Below are 20,850 nucleotides of genomic sequence, written 5' to 3'. Positions count from 1 at the left end.
TAATCACTTTTTTTTTTCCCCCCAACTCAAACTAGCAATCAACTTGGCTTGCTGTGATCTTTCAAGGGCAGAGAAGGCTCTGCTTAAAATGTGCTCCATTTTAACTTTTACCCAGTAGTAAAAGAAATAGTTCAACTTGGGAAGAAGTCAGTGCTTTTCTTTCCATGAAAAGTAATAAGTGTTCATTGAGAAAGAAATCCAGGCATTTAAAAGAACTACTTTAAGTTATCTTCAGAGTAGAACAATGTGGATCATTTTTCTGCAGTATTTGTGTTCACAATCTGCATGTATCATCTATACAAAATTGGAGGCTTTGTTATAGTTTAAGATTAATTACAAATTCAAGTAAACCTGTGTTAGCTTAGAGCTGAAAATAAAACCAGAATTTAACATCTCTCAAAAGATTTGTGTGTGTGTGTGTGTGTGTGTGTGTGTGTGTGTGTGTGCACATCTATGTGAGTGTATGCTACAGGTATGTGGTTTGTCCTCAGGAAGCCAGTAGTAATTGTTGGATTCCCCTGGGATTGGAGTTCTAGGAAGTTTTAAGTTCTTGGAACCAAACTTGGGTCCTCTGAAGAGTAGCAAATGCTGGAGCCATCTCGACCTCCCAGCATCTACTCTGAAATATGGCTTAATATGTGAGAGAAACAGTCCCATTGCGTATCTCAACTGGAAAATGCCAGCTGTAGGCCCAGCTCCCTGTGTATTGGCAATCTATACCCAGAGCAACTACTGTGATTCTGTTTCATCATCTATAGAAAGCGGGCTATAATCATGCTCCTTGGGGTTTATTTTACACTACAAACCTCAAAGTCAGACACACTTAGTAGAAACATGCTTCTGTAAAAATGTTAACAGAAACCACTAGCGTATTACTGAACTGAGTCATCTAGACCAATGTCATGAAACTGACCAAGAGACTGGTCATTTCCAACTTTGATATTCTGTCTCTTGGCCTTCTGATTTTAAAACATGCCACAGAAGGGAATTTCCCAGTCTGTGGCCCTATGTTCCAAGGAAAATTTAAAACTGATACCACAAAAAGTTGCATACCAGTTACCTGCAAGTTACACTGGGTCCCTTTTGATATATTCTAAGAAATATATCTACTGTATGTATTCATGCCCAGTTTTAACGCAATTTAATGCCCCATTCTGGCAAATGGATTTGTTTTTTGTGTACTGCACCTGTGAAGCTGCAAAATCAGCTGCCTGTATCAGAAAATTTAGCCAAATAATTCTTTTTTTTATTTTATATAACCAAGTCCATTTAAATGGAAACAAACATTTATAGACAATATTTGGGAACTTGGGCGTTGTTCTTTCCAAACTACTTCCTGCTGGTAAGGGGCACTGTCATGGGGGATTCGAAGAAGATTCAGAAATCCCGGCTGTAGTCTGTAAGGCTGCTTTGTCCAGCTGTTTTGAATGTAGGATCACCTGGTACTCTGTTTCAGGTGGTCTTAGCCAAATAATTCTTAACCTTGTCTATGGTGGCTTTAATTTGTAGAGCTTGCCCTTTCTAATTTAGCTAAGGGTCCTTCACAAATAGAGAAATCAGTAAACTGGTGCCGAGCTGAAACAATGTAGTTCCTTTTAATACTGGTAAATGCTGGATATGTGGTAAAGTATGCCTTTAAAAGCAAAGTAACAGCACACAATAAAACCATCTATTTTTCTCAGGTACATTCAGCCACTTTCATAAGACAACTCCATTTCTGTCTTACAGTTCCATTCAGACAGCAGCCACCAAATTATTAATCTGAATTTCCTATGACAATTTCAGTCTATTGTACACTTCCTTCTCTTTACCACTTAAAGAATGCCAATTGGTAGGTTTGGCCGATCTACAAATCTGATAGACATAACTACACCTCAAGGTATCTGAAAGAGTTCCTGAATTATTTCTCTTCCTGCCCTTGGCAGTTTAGAGATCCAGATCATTGTAGCAGCCTTGCAGTTCACACTGGCCCATAGAGTCTGTCTGCCTGTCCTATCCTGTCCCATCACCCCAACTCTCTCCAGTAGTTACTGGAGGGGACTGGAAGTGATGGATATTTTAAAGACAAAGATTAATAGTGTTTGAATCTCCTCCTCCTGAAAGATTCTACTTTGACTGATGGAGAATTATGAGACTAAGAGATTCTAGAAATGTCTACTTTGGTTCATGAGCTTTGCCTATATTAAACAAGGGTAACAAGGACCAGAATTTAGCTTTTTAAGCAAAGTCTTAAACTGCTTACAGCAACAAGAACATCAAGACCTTAGAAGAAACAGATTAGAAGTTTTTTTTTTTTTTTTAAGTGTGTATGTGTTTAAGAGTACATGTATGTATGTATGCATGCTGTGGTGCATGTGTGGTTAGTAGAGAACTTGGAGGAATCTGTTCATTTACAATGTATTATTACAGGGTTCAAACTCAGGTCTTCAGGTTTGGCAAGTACCTATACTCATTGAGCCACCCTACTGCCCCAGGGACAGCCTTTTGATTAGGAATTGGAAAGAGTAAAGATGTCTGATAGAAAAGCCTGACAATGCAGGAAATAGAGTCCAGCATGTCTTTGACTTCCGTGCTGTGGCAAACACCTAAGTGGCCAGACAAACTGACCCAGGAAGTACCTCTGGGCTCTAGCAGTTACCTTTAAGTGTGAACTTGCTGCTTATGTTCCTGAGGACAAAGGCTCATGACAGCCAACAGTGACAGTCCACCAGCACCTCCTGGCCAGTGAGTTTCATGAATCATCTACATCTTTTTCATACTCTTTGTTCTGTTAGCTCCTTTGCAGGGTGCATTTCTGCCAGGGAAATCCCATTTGCCAAGATCTAAAAACTGCTGACTCTGCCCCCTGAGATTGTTTCTTGCCACCCAGGGCCAGGTTACCTACTAGGAAAGGCAGGTGATTGGGTAGTTGATCCTTTTCTTTGATGGCCTGGAGACACAGTGAAAACATTTATCCAAAAGGAGATGGGCCACTGCATCTTCTCACTAATGCTCACAAAGGTAGTGAAGGGTTGGTTCAGTTTGGCTAATTCATGCACTATATAAGCGTTTTCCCAAGTGAGTTGTTTCCTTTATGTTAAGCAGCAACCAAAAAATTTAGAATGACTATACAATTATGTTGTGCTGTGAATAAAACAAATGAATTTGTATGGCTAATGGGGGGGAGGGGGAGGCAAAGAGGTCAGGCCAGGCCAGGCGGTGGTGGTGCACACCTTTAATCCCAGCACTCAGGAGGCAGAGACAGGCAGATCTAAGTGAGTTGGAAGCCAGCCTGGTCTACAAAATGAGTTCCAGGATAGCCAGAACTGTTACACAGAGAAACTCTGTCTCAAAAACAAAACAAAAAATTGTTTGTATGTATGTATGTGTATATATATCAATCAAAGAAGAGACTGCATGGACTCCATATTTAAACCTCCCTCGAAGGTGAAAATCTAACACAAACTTAACACAGGCCTCACATTAACAAATGAGCAAGTTTAAGTAGAATGGTGTCTCTGCACTGCTGACTTCTCCGTTTCCTTCAGGATATGACACTGCGTGCTTATACAGGAATCAATTTCATCCAAGGCAAAGTTTAGTGACCAAGAACGGGAACACAGCAGTCTCTAGAGAATTGAGCCTGTATTGGAGGAAGGCTGAATCCAAGGCTGTTTGATGGGAAGCTCATGGGAAGGTACTAAAGTGAGAGGGCTTAGTACCACAACAAGGCAGAAACATGTAAAGCAGTTCATGCAGCCAACCTTATTTATTGAGAAGTCCTAATTTTATTGCCCATTTAATAACATGTTTGTTCAACAAACTAGTTTCTCATAAAGCAAAGCACAACTTTTTCTTATAAATAGTATAAATTATTTTATTTACAGAAACTTGTTACAAAACAAATAGACTATATATTTCTTTTCTTTTAAATATCCAAAGTAATTTTCTATCCCTTGACATTTGTTCATTTCTATACAGCAGCCAACACAAAGTCCAGCTGAGATGCTCTTGATTATGTGTACACATTTATCAAACTATTCACACGTTTTATTTAACACAGGAGATTGCTCTTATAACCAAGCTCAAAAAAAAAAAAAAAAAAAAAAAAAAAAAAAATATTTTTTCAAGGCTCTGCATTCACACTGACATGACAATATGTAGTGCTCATTTAAGTGATCTGAAAAGGTAAAATGTTTTACAACAAGATGTAAAAATGATTATTTTCTTTTAAACAATGAAACTTTTAACAATCAGTTTTCAAAGCCTAACTTTTCCCAGACCCAAGACAGAATGGAGACATTAAGAAATCCCTTGGCAACAGAACTCTTACAGGAAGACAGCTGCCTTTATAAGTTACATTGTTTTTCAAATTAAACATTTGTTTCAATGTTCTCAGAGGTACTTCTTGTATTTTTTTATATAAAATATTTTAAATATCCTATCTTAAACTCTGTATTTCATGAGTGAATAACAAAACAGCTGCTGGCTGACATTGGTTTATAACCCTTGGTGGCACTGGGCAGTCAATTGCCAGTTAAATTACTGTGAACCAAAATGTCTTAATTTTAAAATACCTTATAAAAATTAGCCTTGATGGCTTTTAACTTCTCCCCTAAAACTTTAGCGATAACATTTAGGTGGAAAAAGCAAACTCCAGAAGTTCAACTCAGCATTCAAGTCTTTAAAGAGAATCTGTCTGAGCTAAAACTAGGTTCAGGCACTTTTCAGCTTTGTTTTGTTTTCGCCATTAGTTTAAACCACATCACATATTAATAATACAGGTGTGCTCAGAGTATCCTCTCTCTCTCTCTCTCTCTCTCACACACACACACACAGTATTCCCTCTCTCCTTTCCCCACTCTCTGACACACACACACACACACATTCTCTCTCTCTCTCTCTCTCTCTCTCTCTCTCTCTCTCTCACACACACACACACACACAAAAAAAAAAAAAAAAAGCAGTGTGTCACTTTGTTCCATGTAGTCTAAATGTAAATCAGGCAACTGAGAGAAGCCACGCCCACTTCATCTGTATGAATTCACTCCTGGGACAATAAAAGGGACAGAGACTTTTTCACAGAACAGAGACATCCCTTAACTGTAAAGGAGGCAGGTTCTAAACTATTGGCTTGGCAGTGAACCACTTCAAATTATAAAAAGGTATTTATTTTTTATTAATTAATAAATAAATACTAGATGATCTCAATTGTACCAAAACAGGATATCAGAAAAAAAGACCTGTGCAAAAATACATATTTAAATATGTACAATTCATTTTTTAACAAAATATGTCTTCTGAAATAGGGATACTTCCATATTTATAATAGAACAAGAAATTCCAAAATAAAGATACAAAAGTAGTTTTTTTTTTTAATAATTCTTTGTTCATCATTGCAGCACTTTTTTTGTGTAGTTTAAGAAAACTGCAGAAGCTGTCATGAATTCTATTGGAAAGAATATAAAAATTATCTTGGTTTTAAATTGACACCAAAGTCTGTCTAGAAACAATCCAAGTACTGCAAATTTGGTTTTTGCAAGTTAATCTGATTCAAAAAAATATTTGTACTCCCATATTTTAAATGGTCTTAATTGTTCATCATCATAAAAAGTAGTTGTCAGAGAAAATAAAATATTTGAACAGTCTAAACTTTAGTAGCACTGTTTAGAATATGTCTGTTTGTGGCAGGCAGAATCCAAAATGGCTTTTCCTCATCCCAAGGCTCTGTGTGTTACCCGGGGATATAATGAAGTTCAATTAAAACCCCAGTCTAAGAAATCAAATTATAACACTCACTAATCTAAGTCTCTATTATGAACTTTATTATAAATGTCCTATTGTGGCTCCTATTCACATCTTTCGGAACAACATGACCTGTCTTATAAATTCCATCACTAAAAGCAACTTAATTTATAACCATCAAGTCCCCTTGGCTCTGAGAATAAATTCTACCCACACCCCATTGCACTTGTCACCAAGTAATCACTATGGAACTCTGATTCCCTCTTCCCTCCTTTCCCACCACTGGGATGGGACAGACTGATCCCTCCTAACTTGACCACACTGGTCATCCATGTTCTCTCCTTAGAGCTCTCTTCTAGCATTATCTCTAAAACATTCACTGATTGATTGCATAAGTGAATAAGATTTTGTTTTCCCTCCCTTAGAAAAATTCAACATTTTACATTAATTTATAGTTAAAGTATCTGCATAAAGTCTTTGTGTTCTTAAAGAATAAGAGTAAGTGTAGCAATTCACATTATTAGGCTGGTAACCAAGTATTTATTCATTCTACCTGTTGTTGACTGAAATTCCCTGAAACTCAAGTTTGTAACCTAAGAATTATAGGGGAAAGGATGCACTGACTGGGCTCTGCCCAGACACTGGCCAAGACAAGGATAAGAGCCTTGGGGACTATACTCTTTTGGCCACTCTACTACTGTACTCTCCTAAGCCAGAGGACTTGGTTGTCTGTGCAGGAGCTGTGGTACTGGCCCTAGATCATCCCCAAATTCACTGGTAGACAACTTTTCAAGCAATGTTTTTACATATTAAACATTCCTTGGAAGTGGGGTAATGAAAAATCTTAAAAGGGCTTTATACCTCACTCAAGGAAGATGGCTGTCACGGCCACCAGAAAGGAGGGTGTGCATGAGTAAACACTGTTGACCCTCACAAAGCCACTCCCCTCCATGGGCACATACGAGGCTCTAGGACCACCCTTCCTCAGTCCACCTGCATCCAAACACACATCCCTACTGGCCCAAAGGGAAGTTGCGACACAGACACAATGACAGCTATCCTGAAAGCAGAAACTTACACTTCTCCAAACAATATTGAAAGAGGAAATGGGGGTAATGCCTTGGAAATATTTAAGGACATCATAATAACTTTAAAAAAAGGCAAATCTTAAAAAGCAGACTGAGTAAGACAATCAGCCCACTCTGACACACTGTTCAACAATGAATGCATTAACAGGAAAAGTCCGTCTCTTTGGAAATCCTGCAAGTTTTGCCCCACTTCATAATTTTCGTAATTTTTTTTTCACCTCCCCAAAACCGGTGTCCCAACTGGCTCTTCATCACCAAAACTAGTTTTCCTTGTCTCTCCGTCTTCCTTTTCTTCACTCTTCCTTTCTTTCTCTCTCTGTATCACACATGCTTTTGTACCATGAAAACTAATCGTCTGAGATACTTTCAACTTAATATCCGGGTATGAGCAGCTTCAAACCAGTTCTTAAGTTGGAAGAACTTGATAAGCTTCTTATCCCACATTACAGGGAAAGGCTCGGCTACTATGTCTTGATGCATTGACCAACATCAGTATTCTATTCCTGAACACTGCTAAAAGAAAAATCTCAAGCCAGATATCCTCTAGGAGGCTACTCAGGATGCAACTCGCTCCCCTTTCTTTGGAAGGCCTGCAATCTCCAGTTAAGGTGCCTACCTGCTGGAGAATTGACCTACAGGTGAGAATGTGTTCAAAAAAAAAAAAAAAAAAAAAAAAAAAAAATGGCGGAAAAAGGAGGAGGAAGAAGAGTCTACAGTAACGCTCTTGCCAAAACATTCTTTTGCCCAGCCAATCTACTTCAAGAGTGGCTCCATGATATGCTGCAAGTTAAAAACAAAAACAGAAAACACAAACAAAAACTTCTCACAGATTGGTAGCAAGCAGTCCAGACCACTTTACCAGGGATAAAGCAGTCCGGTGGCTGAACTTGATCCAGTGTCCTTTCTGGGTACTCACTGCTACAGACACAGCTTCAGGAAATCCTTGGGAGACAGCCACAGGTTACCCTGGAGCCCACAGGAGTTTACACAGAGACTCAAAGGCATCGTGGGGTCCAGAGTGCTGAGTAGAGGTGTAACTTGTCTTCAAAAATTTCTGCATTATTCCTTCCAGTGGTATTGTCAGCTGTCAGGGACGTGCCTTTGGCTTTCAAAAAAGAGAGGTGAGGAAATACATAAGTAAGTGGCTAAATGCTGTGCTCTCAATGCTACACAAGTGTATCGGACACTAACCCTCCACTGACCTGCTGTGACCAGGGAGAACCCCACAAGGCCAGCCTCAAGCTTTGTAAAGACTCACTTCAGAAAACCGACTGGCACAAGAGGCAGCTGCCAGGGTTCCCAGCTCTCGTCTTGGCCTTCTAGTCTAAGTGTCTTTAAATTTGTGTTCTTGAAGGCACTCTAGGCTGTTAGTTCAGAACAGAATCGCATGTGTTAATACACAGGTGTGGCAGTTTATGCCAAGGCAGGGCCCACAGCACAGGGAAGAAGCTCTGTCCTTCCCATGGGGTAAATTAAGAACTAGCAGCCAAGAACAGACTAGTGGTGGTGGTGGTGGTGGGGGGGGATGTGTGTAGAGATACTCACTGCAATGCCTTGGGCTCCCCACACCACTTCTGTTTTCAAAGACTAGCCAGCCCAACAAACACCATTTAAAAAGAAACAGCAAGTTGGGGGTTCTACTTTTCTAGAAACATGTTTGCTTCCAGACAAGGTCTCTCTGTGTAGCCTTGGCTGTTCTAGAACTTGCTATGAAGATCAGGCTGGCCTTGAAGAAGTGTGTCACCATGCCCCCTTCTAGAGATCTCATCCTTTAAAGTGCTTTGAAATCATGTCCCTCCGAGATTCTTGTGCAGCTATAAGAGCCTTCCCAGTCAGATAAAACACTTCCTAAGGCTCACATATATCCTCTGGTTGTAAGCCACAGGGGTCCCCAAGAATTTTTAACTACAATTAAAAAGAAAAACAAAAGCATCCTCAACACAGAAAAATATTTCTAGAACACAAACTTGAGTTTCAATTGATTTTAAGAATTCCAACTTGGACTGTCTGGGTCTTCTTAGTAGATAACCCCCAACCCCATGGGGTAAAAAGCAGAGGAAAATGGGCAGATCCTAACTCAAACTCTCCTACAAATATGTAGGCTGTAGTAGGCTTATTAAAAAGGCCATAGAGAGAAATTTCACACCCAAGCCTAGCTCTGAAATTTCTCTTTGAAATGGTGACGGACAGAGAACAACTGCTCCACATTGGTGGAACTCTCCCGCACTCCTAGATCTCACTTAAGCACTGTGAGTCTGTCCCTGCTGCCCCCCAGCGCCCATCTCTACCTTCATGTCCCCCCTTACATATGGGTAAAAGGAAGATCTACACAAGTGTAACCGTCTAAATGAAGACAGTGCTCTATGCTACAGATGTGGAATGGATACAACCTCATCTACAGAGATCTTATCCACAGGGTACCATGGTCAGAGGGGGCTTTGAGGGGTGTCTATATTATTCCTTACTGTTTTTGTACTAATGCTACATGAATCATTACTATATAAATAACCACGACATAAGCAAAAACAAAGTTCACATTTGCTCAAGTATTCCTAATCCAGAAGGCCAAACTTAAGCAGAAGTAGCTATTTCCCTATTAATTTTGACATTGCCAAGTCACACAAATCCTGGAGAAAAGTAAATTACAGTAAGAAAGGTCTTGGCATTTTTCTGAACACGCCCCAAGCACTTAAGTTCTGAGGGTGAGGAAAGGGGAAATAACGAGAGAGCCTCACTTTTTAAGTCAGGGCTTTGGGGTGCTGCTGCTGCAATTCCTGTTCGTAAGCAAGGAGAGAAGATATCCTGATGTATGAAATAACAAGATGGGAGATGAGCTGAAGTTAGGGTAAAAGAAGCTGGAAGAAAGAACTACATGAGAGGCAGTCAGAAGAAACCAACAAGAAGGTTGGGGAACAGACCATTTGCAGCACAAGCAAGTCACAACCTACTATGACCCCAAGGAACCACCCCACTAATGTGATGCACAGTACATGTCTTAAGGTATGACTTAGAACAAGCTTTTCAGTCTTCAGCTGTACCAACCCAGAATCTTAACTTCCTACCTCCTTTGAAAATATGGAGGAGAAAATATGGGTGCAATTTAACCAAAAATATCTGAACTTGCTCAAGATAAAAAGCATTTCAAGATTTCAAATTTTTTTGTTTTTTGGTTTTTTTTTTTTTTTTTTTTTGTTTTGTTTTAAGTTCTAATGTAATTGCTTACTAGAATCAGTTTGAATCAGAATCACTACACAGATTTAAACGCTCCCAGCTTCCTTTGCTAGCAGACTCAGGGTACCGGTTCTGTGCCTCTGAAAAGGGAACCCCCTTCAGCTGTGCTGTCATGCCTGATGCTAATGCATGTTTGAAAGGCATTCGACATTCTGTAGAAATGTTTCCCTTCAGATGGACAGGGACTTCCCTTTGTTAAAGGTGACCACAAAAGCTGGGCACCCATTATAGGCAAACCAACCAAGCCAACCACAGTTTTCAGAGCTGGTAGAAGACCCCCGAAAAGAGGTAACAGACACCTCCAGGAGATCAGAGTCCACTTCCTACCTGATGAAGGAGGGAATTGTTCGTCAGTCCTTGGGCCCCGGGGATGGCGCCTGTGTGTTTCATGTGGACGTTGTTCATGGCTGGCAATTTGGCAACCTTTGTAGGTCTGCTGCCACTGTTGCCGGCGTTGCTAGAGCCTGCAGAGCACTTTCTTTTCTTCCCTATGAGTTTGTCTAGAGGAGTGTGTGAGTGTGGAAAAGTGCCCTGTGAGGTGACAGGCAATTCACTGGTCTGATGAACGAATGGCCCAAGGGAAAGAGTGGAGTCGCTGCTATTCACCATTACACTCATCCTCTTGATGGGCTCCACAGGGCTCACACCAGGAGGGCCCCTCCCTGCCTGCTCATGCCGCAGGCTCACCGAGTGTGCTTGCTTTGTCACACAGTTGAGGCCGAGGCTATGGGAAGATGTTGCCGTTGACAGGTATGGAGTCCCAGAGTGAGCCACACAGTTTTTCCTAAAAGAGTCCACGGAATGAGAGGAGGAGGGTGATGAGGAGGAGGGTGACGAGGAGGAGGAAGAACGAACCAGCAGTGGGGAATTGCTTTTGCGTTTCTTTCCTGAGCCACCACCGGTACTGCTACTGGCATTGTGACAGTTACTGCTGTTACCAGAAGATTCCTTGGGCCTTACAGACTTGCTAGGCTTCAATTTCTGAGGCTTTCTGGACAGAGGTGAGGAGGGGACTGAAGAGAGGCCAGAGGGTGTGGAGGGGGATGAGGATGAAGCCGATACTTGTCTGGATTGCATACTGCACACGGGATCCATTGCCCCAGAAGCAGCAGGCTGTGCATTTAGAGTGGTTCCATGAGCTGGCACTGATTTGCTATTTGGGGAGATGCAGGCGGACGACAGCATAACTGGGGATGTAGAGACAGTGGTTGCTGCAAAGTAGCTGATCCCACCTTGTGATGTGGGCACAGAATTTGTCCGGTGAGGAACACGGGTAGAAACGGGTGATGTAGTACAGGGCACTGGTGGGATTTTCCTGTAAAAAGGAAATACCATGAGTGAGAATTTCCACAGCTGGCCATGAACGTTTATCTTAACTATAACTGGCTATGGGTGGTTACAGATGGGTACCCCTTTATCTCTGGCACTGACAAACATACCCTTATCACAAAGGTCAATTCAAAACACAAACCCAATCATGATGTATTTTCCTTCCATTTCTTTATGATTCCTGAGGATCTGGAAACACACTCTGTGTATGCCTCATTACTGTCACAACTCTAGCTTCACAACTCCACTGCTGATTTGTAGCAAGTAATCTTTCTCATATATCCCACAGTGCAAAAATACCTGTGTGCCCTCTGTCTGGGCCACTACAGTTAGTCCTGGCCTCTGGTCATCACTTTAGTTTCAAGTCATCACTTTCTTAAGAAGTCTGTCCCAGGGGTGGAAGAGATAGTCCAGCAACTCAGAACACTGGATGCTCTTCCAGAAGACCCAAGTGTAATTCCCAGAACCCATGTGGCAAATCACAACTGTCTGTAGTCCAGCTCCAAGTGATCTGACACTTTCATACAGACACTAATGCAGGTAGAACACCAATGCACATAAAATTTAAAAAGAAAGGAAGAAAAAAAAGTCTGCCCTGACCATCATGCCTTGCTTATATCTAAGGTTGCTTGTTGACAGACTCTGTGAGACCAGAGGTAACATTCACATGTGACTGCAAATCATTTCTTCCTTTGCAGATGCTGTAATATGCACCATTTTACCCATAAGGCCCGTGATACCGCATTCAAACACTGAGGAAATTCAAGCAAGAATGAGCTAGTTAAGCAATAGGCAGGTTGTGACTGCTGGCCTGGACACTGTGCAGGACACAAATCCAAGGGGGACTTTGCTTGGATGGCATAAGGTTTGTAATGTTTGGCCACAGTATTGAGTAGGGGGATGAGAGAGCTGTTTGGACAGTAAGACATAAGAGATCCCCCTTTTTTGAGCTCTGAGTTCTAAAAATGTGACAGAATAAAAAGAAAACCTAATAAGCCTGATAGCAACAATAACATCCAGGTGAGAACAGCTGGACACAGGAGCACAGGCCTATGGTGCCAACACTCAGGAGGCTGGAAGATAATTGCTTGAGCCACGGGATGAGACACGTACCTACTAAAGAGAAACAAAAACAACTGGCCAGGAAGATGTGCCAAGACCATCCTACCTTAGCCTGGATGCCGTGTCCTTGGCTGACTCAAATCACAACCACATGGAGCTCTGTCTCCTCCACATTCAAGGGATAAGATGCAGCCTGAAACGCTGTCATGTGACTTCACTACCAACCTTAGGAATTAATGACTGTGTTTATTTCTACTTTAGAACCCAATGCTTCTCCACTCAGGTGGACATCACAAGCACTTATGGAGCTTAAGCTACAACCATACTTATCACACAGGAAATCTCAGGGAGAACACACAGATGGCAGCCAGTTCTCAAATCTCTCTAGCAGACTCCAGTGTGAGCCCACAGTAAGGGGCCTGTCTCTAGCCTTGTGATACTTACTGATATTACTTAAGGGATTTTTCAGGAATGTGAATTCCCAGGCTTCAGCCCAGACACCCTGAGCAGACTCTTGTCTCTGAACAATTAATGTACCAGGCAAGCTCTTGAATGTAGGTTGCTCACTGGATGCAGTACCTGACGATAGCCACTAGGTGGCTTCTGCAACTGGGACTTAAAAGACCAGGCTGCCTGAAAACAAATCCTGAGAAAAGAAAAAAAGGTTTCCCCCAGAGGCAACCTCTTGGGATGATATAACTGCTTCCTCTTTTAAAAGATCTAACAAGCTACGTAACGGTATACAAGAAAATAACAGAGTACTATATGTGGAAATATGAAGGTAAGAGATGGGAAGCTGACTCCAAGCGGCAGAAATCCCTTTGGATAAAGTCAGTCCCATGCTCCTCCCAGATCAATACAGGGGCACAGATTAGAGGTCACAGGAGCTTGAGATAGACTCGAGTCAGTCAATGCTGCAGAGAAAGGGCTGGCCCACTACTGTTCAGAATACCCAGCAGCTACGGAGGACTCATTTTAGGCTCGCATTCTGTCTTTACTAAAATAAGGAGCTCAGGGTCAGGAGATGAGAGTGCTGATCAAATGGGCCCTTCCTAAAGGAAAGTGTCTGCTGAGCCAGTAATACGGGACCCAGAACACCCTGATAATGCCCTGCAGTGTGTCACAGAGGTTCCTGGTGAGAAGGGCTAAGCTCCCCAAGTACATTAGAGGCTGTGAGGAAAGGCTGCACAGAATTCAACAGACAGTACTTGTGCTGCAGGGGCCTGTCGAGAACACTTATGGCTGGGTACCAATCCATATCCCTCTCCACCTCAAGTCAGCTCATCACCCAACCACACACATTCCCCATTGCTACTGACTTTTACAAACAGGGGTCATGGGGCTAGGAAGAGTGTGGTTCAGCAGGTAGAGTGCCTGTGGGTTTGATCCACAGCACCACAGAAAACCAGGCATGGTGTGCCCATAATCCCAGCACCCAAAAGGTTAAGCAAGGTCAACTCTGGCCTCTGGCATCATAGCAAAACTGAGGCCAGTCTGTTAAGGGACAGGAAGAATGGGTAACGGGGTAGTCATCCTTGAGAGACCCTGCCAGAGCAGAGGACCAAATCAAGCTCAGAGACCTGTCAGTTCCTGTCCTCACGGCACACCAGGAACGGCAAGCATCTCTCCTCCATGCTGGCTGCAGGGCATTTACCAGTCCAGGCAGGTCAGCAATGTGGGCAGGTGCGCTGTCCCCTCAGACAGGAGACAACTGCAGAGAGAAGTCTACTTGCCACTGCACAAATCCAAGAGACTAAGGCCCCAAGCAGCTATAGCTGACTACCAGGAAGCCAAGTCATGAGAGTTAATGGCCTTGCTATCAATCATCCATCCAAAAGGTGCTAGCCAATGATGACCACTCACATGGTGACCCTCGGATGGACAGGGGACAATTTGAGAGTCCCCTGTAATAAAATATCCCATTGAACACAAGTTTGGGATATCCCAAAGTCAAAAGAGCTGTGGAAATGTTCTTCAGTATACAAAGAGGTCTCCTGCTTTGACAGTCACCAAAGTCTTACTGAGCTGCAAAAGCTGCAGCTCCGAGAAGTGTGCGTATGAAAAGAAACTTACTTGAAATGAGGAATTAAAGAGTTTTTTTTTTTTTTTTTTTTTTTTTTTTGTTGTTGTTGGTTTTTTTTGGGGGGGGGCAAGGAACCCTTCTTTGACTTATAAACATTTTAGTAAATATTAGCATTCAGAATACTATACAAGGTTTTCCGAGGGTGGGGTGCACAGCCGAGAGATGAAGTGCTTAGCTATCCTGCCGAGGACACTGTTCTGTCCCAGCACAGAAGAACTCAGAAACTCCACAATGTGAAGCTGCAGATCCGAGCTCATGGCTCCTCTACCTAAAGCTAGCTTCGGGCTGCCTGGCCCTGCTAGTCTCTTGAGCCTTGTCTTGTCACATACTCAACTCTTGTTGTTTCTCACGCCATCAGCTTTCTGACTAGGTACCTTCACACATCAGGTTTCTCCTCTGGAAAGCAACACTGCTCACACCCTAGTGACAGCTCTTCCAGACCCACAGTCTATTATTTTCCCATCTCAGTTCTGATTGGAAACAAACTGCCACCTAGCAGTCCCACCACTAACCTGCTGTGTGACCTTGTATAGCTACTAATTAGCAATAATAACAAAAGATAATCATGCTCACATAGCAAACACTTATAAAAATTCAACAGTTAACAGTCCCCTGCATATAGCTAGCTCCCAGCAGGTGGCAGTGGTGACTGTTTCTTCCAGTATTTATCTCTCTGAAAATAAGGTGTAATCTCTTTTCTGTTGACTGATTTTTTTATGTCCCCACCTATATGATGAGGTCCTTGCACGTGGGAGTCCTTCTACTTTGAGCCCAGAACAAGATGTTGTTGCTGAAAGAGTGGACGGCTATATGAAAGAGTTGGCACTTTCCTCCTCAGCCAGCAACAGTTATTTTCCCTCATTCCCCCATTTAGATAAGCATGGCATATCCTCTTTTGCTTTCTTCTTCGGTTTCTCAAGACAGGGTTTATCTGTGTAGGAGTCCTGGCTGTCCTGGAACTCACAGAGATCCACCTGCCTCTGCCTCCCCCATCCTGTCATATTCTTAAAAACAGGACTTGAGGTCATCAAGGAAATGTATCACCAGGGCAGGTCACCCCCTTCCACCCCCACAAGGTACTTACTTCCATAGCTGTGCATTCAAATGCTTTTCTACCATGAGGTTAAGGGCACAGCGAAGGCGATTCCACCTGGAGTCAAACACGTAATAACCTCTTCCAATCTGCCGGCTCCCAAATGTGCAAAACTGAAGGAGAGAGCACAGGACGGATGCGTTGTCACCTCCGCTGCCAGCACAGAGCTCAAATTCCTTGAGCACAGGAAGCCATGAAACGTGAGAGCATCGATGCCTAGCACTAACTTTTGAGGAAGAGAGGAGGAAAGTATGAGAGGGCCCCAGAATGAGTACATGTATCGTAAGGTACTACATGTACAGCCCGGCAAGGTCTCTGCCACCACAATTCAGTGTCTATGCTGCATTGGGGAGGCCACCGAAAGTGGATGCAGAACTTACCGAAGCTGGCTGAGGATGGTGACCTGAATAATGACAGTCCAGTTTTTCAACAGACTCCTCTTTGTCATCACCTTCACCCTCCTCACTTGATAACCGAGACACTGGCTCAGTGGCAGGCAAGGGAGGGTGTGGAGACTCGTGGCCTGGAGGAGGGTCAATGGGGGTACTCCCACCTTGCTGAGCAGGGCAGCCTGGAGGCCTGAGCGAGTAAACAGGACAGCACACTCAGAACAGAAGCACAAGCACAAGCTGGGCATCAGCAGTCTCAACTCACGCACATCTAAAACCACAGAGGATGGAGAGAGGCAGGTCCACCATGGGGGTTGGGGTGGGGTACTCCCCTTAGCAATCCAGTTCTAAGGTGAGCGTTTCTGTACCATACAAGCAAAGGCAGCTTATAATTGTTTCTCCCCCAAGAGCTATCTGGTGTCCAAGCCTCTCTTCCACCCTCCCCAAAGAATAGGGACACAAGTGCAACTTGATTCTTTCACTGACTACTCTTCACATCTCAAAATATTGTATCAGTATCTCTGGCGTATATGGTAATTGGCAAAGTCCTCTAGTATAACTAACCTAAAGGGAAAGGAGGAGATAAAGAGTGAAGTAGTCAGTCTGGACATCACTGCTCAAGGATTACCATGTTTTCTTCCTACATCTACACCTACATGATGTACATGTAGGAAGAAAACATGGTAATCCTTGAGCAGTGACAGTAAATCTTACTTTTCGGATGGATTATCTTCATGGAGAGCCTGCCAAAGAAAATGACACACGGGGACCTCGGTCTGAGCCTGACTGTATCTGTGGAAGCCTCCACTGACCACTCTGTTGCCTGGGCCCTAAACCACAGAGCTCGCTCGTGTTGGGCTGTTCTGACATGTCCAAGTATACACTCATATTATCTTGAGGGAGATGTTTCTACCTTAACGAAGTCATTCCAAGCGTCAGGTACAACAGGGTGACATGAAGGAGCAGTCGCCAGGGGCTGGAGTAACAGCAGAAGCCCTGTGGCCAACGGCATCCTCATACCCCAGCCCCCACACCCTGTCTCTGGAAATGGGTTAAAGCAGCACAAGCACACTCATATTCTCTCATCACTGCCAGTGAGCTATGCACAGGGTAAACTATCACTCTGACTTTGCTTTCTATGCTGTTAATGCCTACTTTATGCTGAAGACAAAGTTCCAAATGAGTAATGAAAACTCATGTTAATAAACAGATGCTATTAAAGCTAAATGTCTGTCTACAAGACTTCTCACTACTCTAATTTGCAAAAACACAAGAAATAGATGGTCAAAGCCATCTGAAACATACCTACTAGGAACCTGAATGCAAGGCCCAGTCTCAGCTCTGCCTGAGACTGGGTTATGAGAAACCTGGCACAGGACCACTGTAGGGCAGGTACTTCTAACTTTACACTAGTGTTTGCATTTATACCTGGGAGCCCTGACCAAAATGTACTGAGGACTTCAACAGTTTTACAGTAAAACTCAATTTAGAAAGTACCAACTCCTGTTGTGACAGTGACACAGCGTTCTTGACAGCACAGCTGTGCAGGAGGTAGAAGGATGCACAGGGCACACGTGTCTAGCACCTGTTTGCTGAAGGAGGGAGACACAGTTGGAGGCTGGCTTACCTTGGAAGACTAGGGGTATGAGGTTTCGGTTTACTAGCTACAAAAGGCTTCGATTCTGAAGAAAGGTGTGGCTCCTGTGGCAGCATCCGAGGAGGGGTGGGATGCGGGTCCCTGAGAGGATGTGGTGGTTGCTGAGAGTCTGGATGGCGAATCAATTCCTTTTCCCTGGCTTTGTTTTTGTGCTCGGCCAATAACACATCAAATCGTTTTCTTCTACCCTGAACAGCTCTCCGTTGGGTTAAGGAATGTGTCTATAATAGACACAAGTAAACAAAAATAAGAACACAGAAAATGAGGAATTTCAGTAAAAAAATAGGCTGTAGATCTTCAAACACATCCCTCAAGAAAACATGCTATAGCTTTCGAAGATGAGATGTCTCCACATTTACTAAACTGAGAGTGTTTCTCTTCAGAGAAGCCAGAATCACATATTCTAGCTCCTAACCACAGGAGCTTGGGCGTGTCATTCTGCACGAAGAGAGGACAACATTAGCTGTGTCACCTGGCATAGAACAAGTATCAAACAGTACCAAAAGCAGGTACTCTTGTTTTGGGTCATTCATAAGCAGCCCATGGGTGCTTATGAATTTCATTCACAAAAACACAAAACAAACAAACAAACAAACAAACAAACAAAAACCCTCAAGATGATTTTAAATTCTGAATACTAAATTTAAAAAAAACGTATTGGTAAAGTTTTCTTTTAGTAACTGAGGACAAAAGTTGAACACAGCTGCTTTTCTCTACTCAACAAAATAAGGTATGAAGAGAGAAGGGGGTCATAAAACTGTAGAGACAGTCTGGTGCAGCCAAGAAAAGAACCCAAGGCAGAGAGAAGAACTATGAACAAGACAGAAGAAATGCAGTAAACAACAGAAATGCTATTCGGCTTGTGGATCTAGTCAGTATTTCTGACAGCAGAAATGGGCACATAGAGAATGTGGCAGTCCTGGCTTTAAAAAGGTGACTAATACAAGTCAACGCTTGATCACATCTTGCATTTGATAACCACTGATATTTTAACATTAATTTTACTTTTAATCATGTATATGTACTTGTGTCTATAGGTGGGTACCTGTGTGTCAGAAGGCTTGGAACAAGTTACAGAAAGCTGCAAACCTCCCACGGTAGTTGCTGGGAAGTGACTCTTACCCAATAAGCATCCTTTAGCCTCTGATACTTTAAAGGCATATACCCAAAGTCCAATGCCATTCTGACCAGGATACAAAGTTGACTCTTTACGAGTGAAGTGGTCAGATGAAGCCAATCTAACCAACAGTCAAATCCAATCACTGTAGAAGTCATTCTACATGGGCTAGTCCCTCTCCTCAGTCTACTTCTAATGCTACTGCCAGTCTTCAGGAGCAGTGTGGCTCTGCCCCTTTCTATGAACACAGTGAATTAATGTAAACTCTTAGGAGTTAGGGCAACCACAAATCTCCTCCTTGGCAGACAAACTGCAAATGAAATCCACCCAGCCTGGTACAGATGAATTTATTTCACAATTTTTACTCAATAGCTGGCAATATGTAATGTATTTATGAGAGAGAAACTTAAATGAAAATAAGGAACTTTATTCTGCTCATTACTGTACCAACACCTAGAAGAACATTTTCCATTTAGTAAATGCTTCAAACAAAAAGCCGATCAAAGGCCTTAGCTGGAGAGACAGCTCAGAGGTTAAGGGCACTGGCTGTTCTTCCAGAGGACCCTGGTTCAATTCCCAATACCCACAGAGTAGTTCATAACCATCTGAAACTCCAGTCCCAGGGGATCTGACACCCTCTTCTAACTCCATGAACTGCAAATGTGGTGCACACACATAAATGAAGACAAAACGCCCATACAGATAAAGAATTTTAAAAACATAAAACAATGGCCCATCAATATATGTAAAGAATGAATGCACATATACTGTTATTTGAACACTTCTTGTTGCTTAGCATAGTAAAGCCAAGTGAGGGAGGAGACGGTGATACTATCCTACTTCTGTCTAAAGAGTAAATGGGACTTCCATGGAACTTTGAAGGGATTCCAGAGAGAAACTTGGTGAGCACCTTCCACTCATGACAGTTACAGCTCTGCTGAGATTGCTTAAGACACAAAGAAAAGTGACTGTGTAAGTCAGCCATGAGGAGCCTCACATGTTCTCAGACCCTTGCTTGCCACCCTCTGCTGCTTAGAGTTCTACGCACTGCCTGCCTGCCTGCCTGCTTTCTGTTCAGCTTCCTGGCCACCTTTCAGGCTCTAGTCTAAGGGTCTGTGGCATGGAAGGGCCATCACTCATTTTTCCTCTGGCCCCTCTCTGCCAAATAAATCAGACTTTGGTTTCATTCATGTTTCTGTGGCTGTGAGACCTTCAAACCTTCTTACTGTAGGACTTCATAATCCAAGCCTCTTTCCTGTCCATGAATCAGCAGTAATAATACATTATACAGTGATAATTATACTTATGAGCCATTATTTACTAAATCATTGGTTCCTCCATCATAGTGTAAGGTCCACAAGGCTACAAAACATGCATTGATTGTATTAACGTCTGTAAGTTGTGGGACTTCAAATAAGACTTGTGCTCACAGTTGTACCTGGTACAATAATCAGGTAAGAAGAAGGACAAAAGCCAATAGTTACAAAGCCCTCTGCATAGAGGCATGTAAGAAGGCTATGAACAAGAGTGGCAGTGGGAGCAGTAAAGATGGGAGGCAGACAACAAACCAACTCCCCTCTTGGTTGTAATACTCAACAGTCTATGTCTAGGACAAAAGAGACCTGGCATCAACTTATGGGCATGGTCATGTTGAGTCCTACAGAACTACAACTACAGGGCCAAAGAGAAAGTAAAGAAAACAGGAACACAGAATAGTGGTAGACAGTAAAGGCACCTGTCAAGGTGTAGGACTAACTGGAGGCCACATTTTCAAACAGTTTCATGCTGAACTAACTAAACGCTGAAGACAGAAAGCTTAGAACCGTGCTACCAACAGCAATGACACTCTTAACACAGCAGACCGACACACACTACTGACAGACAAACAAGATGGCATATAGCCAAACAAAAGCAGGTCACCTAGCAATGAAGGCATAGGAAAATAGAGAATGAAACTTCCTGAAGAGTTTACACTAAAAACCCTCAGACCACCTTATTTCTAGGTAGTTATGAAAAGAACTAAAACTGAGGCCTTGCAGGGGTTTTACTGTTCCCGTGCCCATCAAGGCACCACTTA

The 20,850-nt window shown here is 42.7% G+C and overlaps 1 protein-coding gene across 3 annotated transcripts in view; it reads right to left on the bottom strand.

Moving 5' to 3' along the window:
- Nucleotides 1-7,503: 7,503 nt before the first annotated feature.
- Atxn7 (ataxin 7) overlaps nt 7,504-20,850 on the bottom strand; it is an 83,924-nt gene continuing 70,577 nt past the window's right edge. For all 3 annotated transcript variants that reach the window (XM_051206761.1, XM_051206760.1, XM_051206762.1), the window contains 5 exons: nt 17,627-17,877; nt 15,991-16,189; nt 15,602-15,723; nt 10,371-11,358; nt 7,504-7,917 (listed from right to left, as the gene is read on the bottom strand). In XM_051206761.1, coding sequence (XP_051062718.1) covers nt 7,900-7,917; nt 10,371-11,358; nt 15,602-15,723; nt 15,991-16,189; nt 17,627-17,877 — 1,578 coding nt within the window. In that variant the 3' untranslated portion in view covers nt 7,504-7,899. The remainder of the gene's footprint in view (nt 7,918-10,370; nt 11,359-15,601; nt 15,724-15,990; nt 16,190-17,626; nt 17,878-20,850) is intronic.

Source organism: Phodopus roborovskii, unplaced genomic scaffold, assembly GCF_943737965.1.
Source record: "Phodopus roborovskii unplaced genomic scaffold, PHOROB, whole genome shotgun sequence".
NCBI lineage: Eukaryota > Metazoa > Chordata > Mammalia > Rodentia > Cricetidae > Phodopus > Phodopus roborovskii.
Note: the sequence above shows the minus strand (reverse complement) of the source record. Positions and strands in the feature narration are given on the sequence as shown.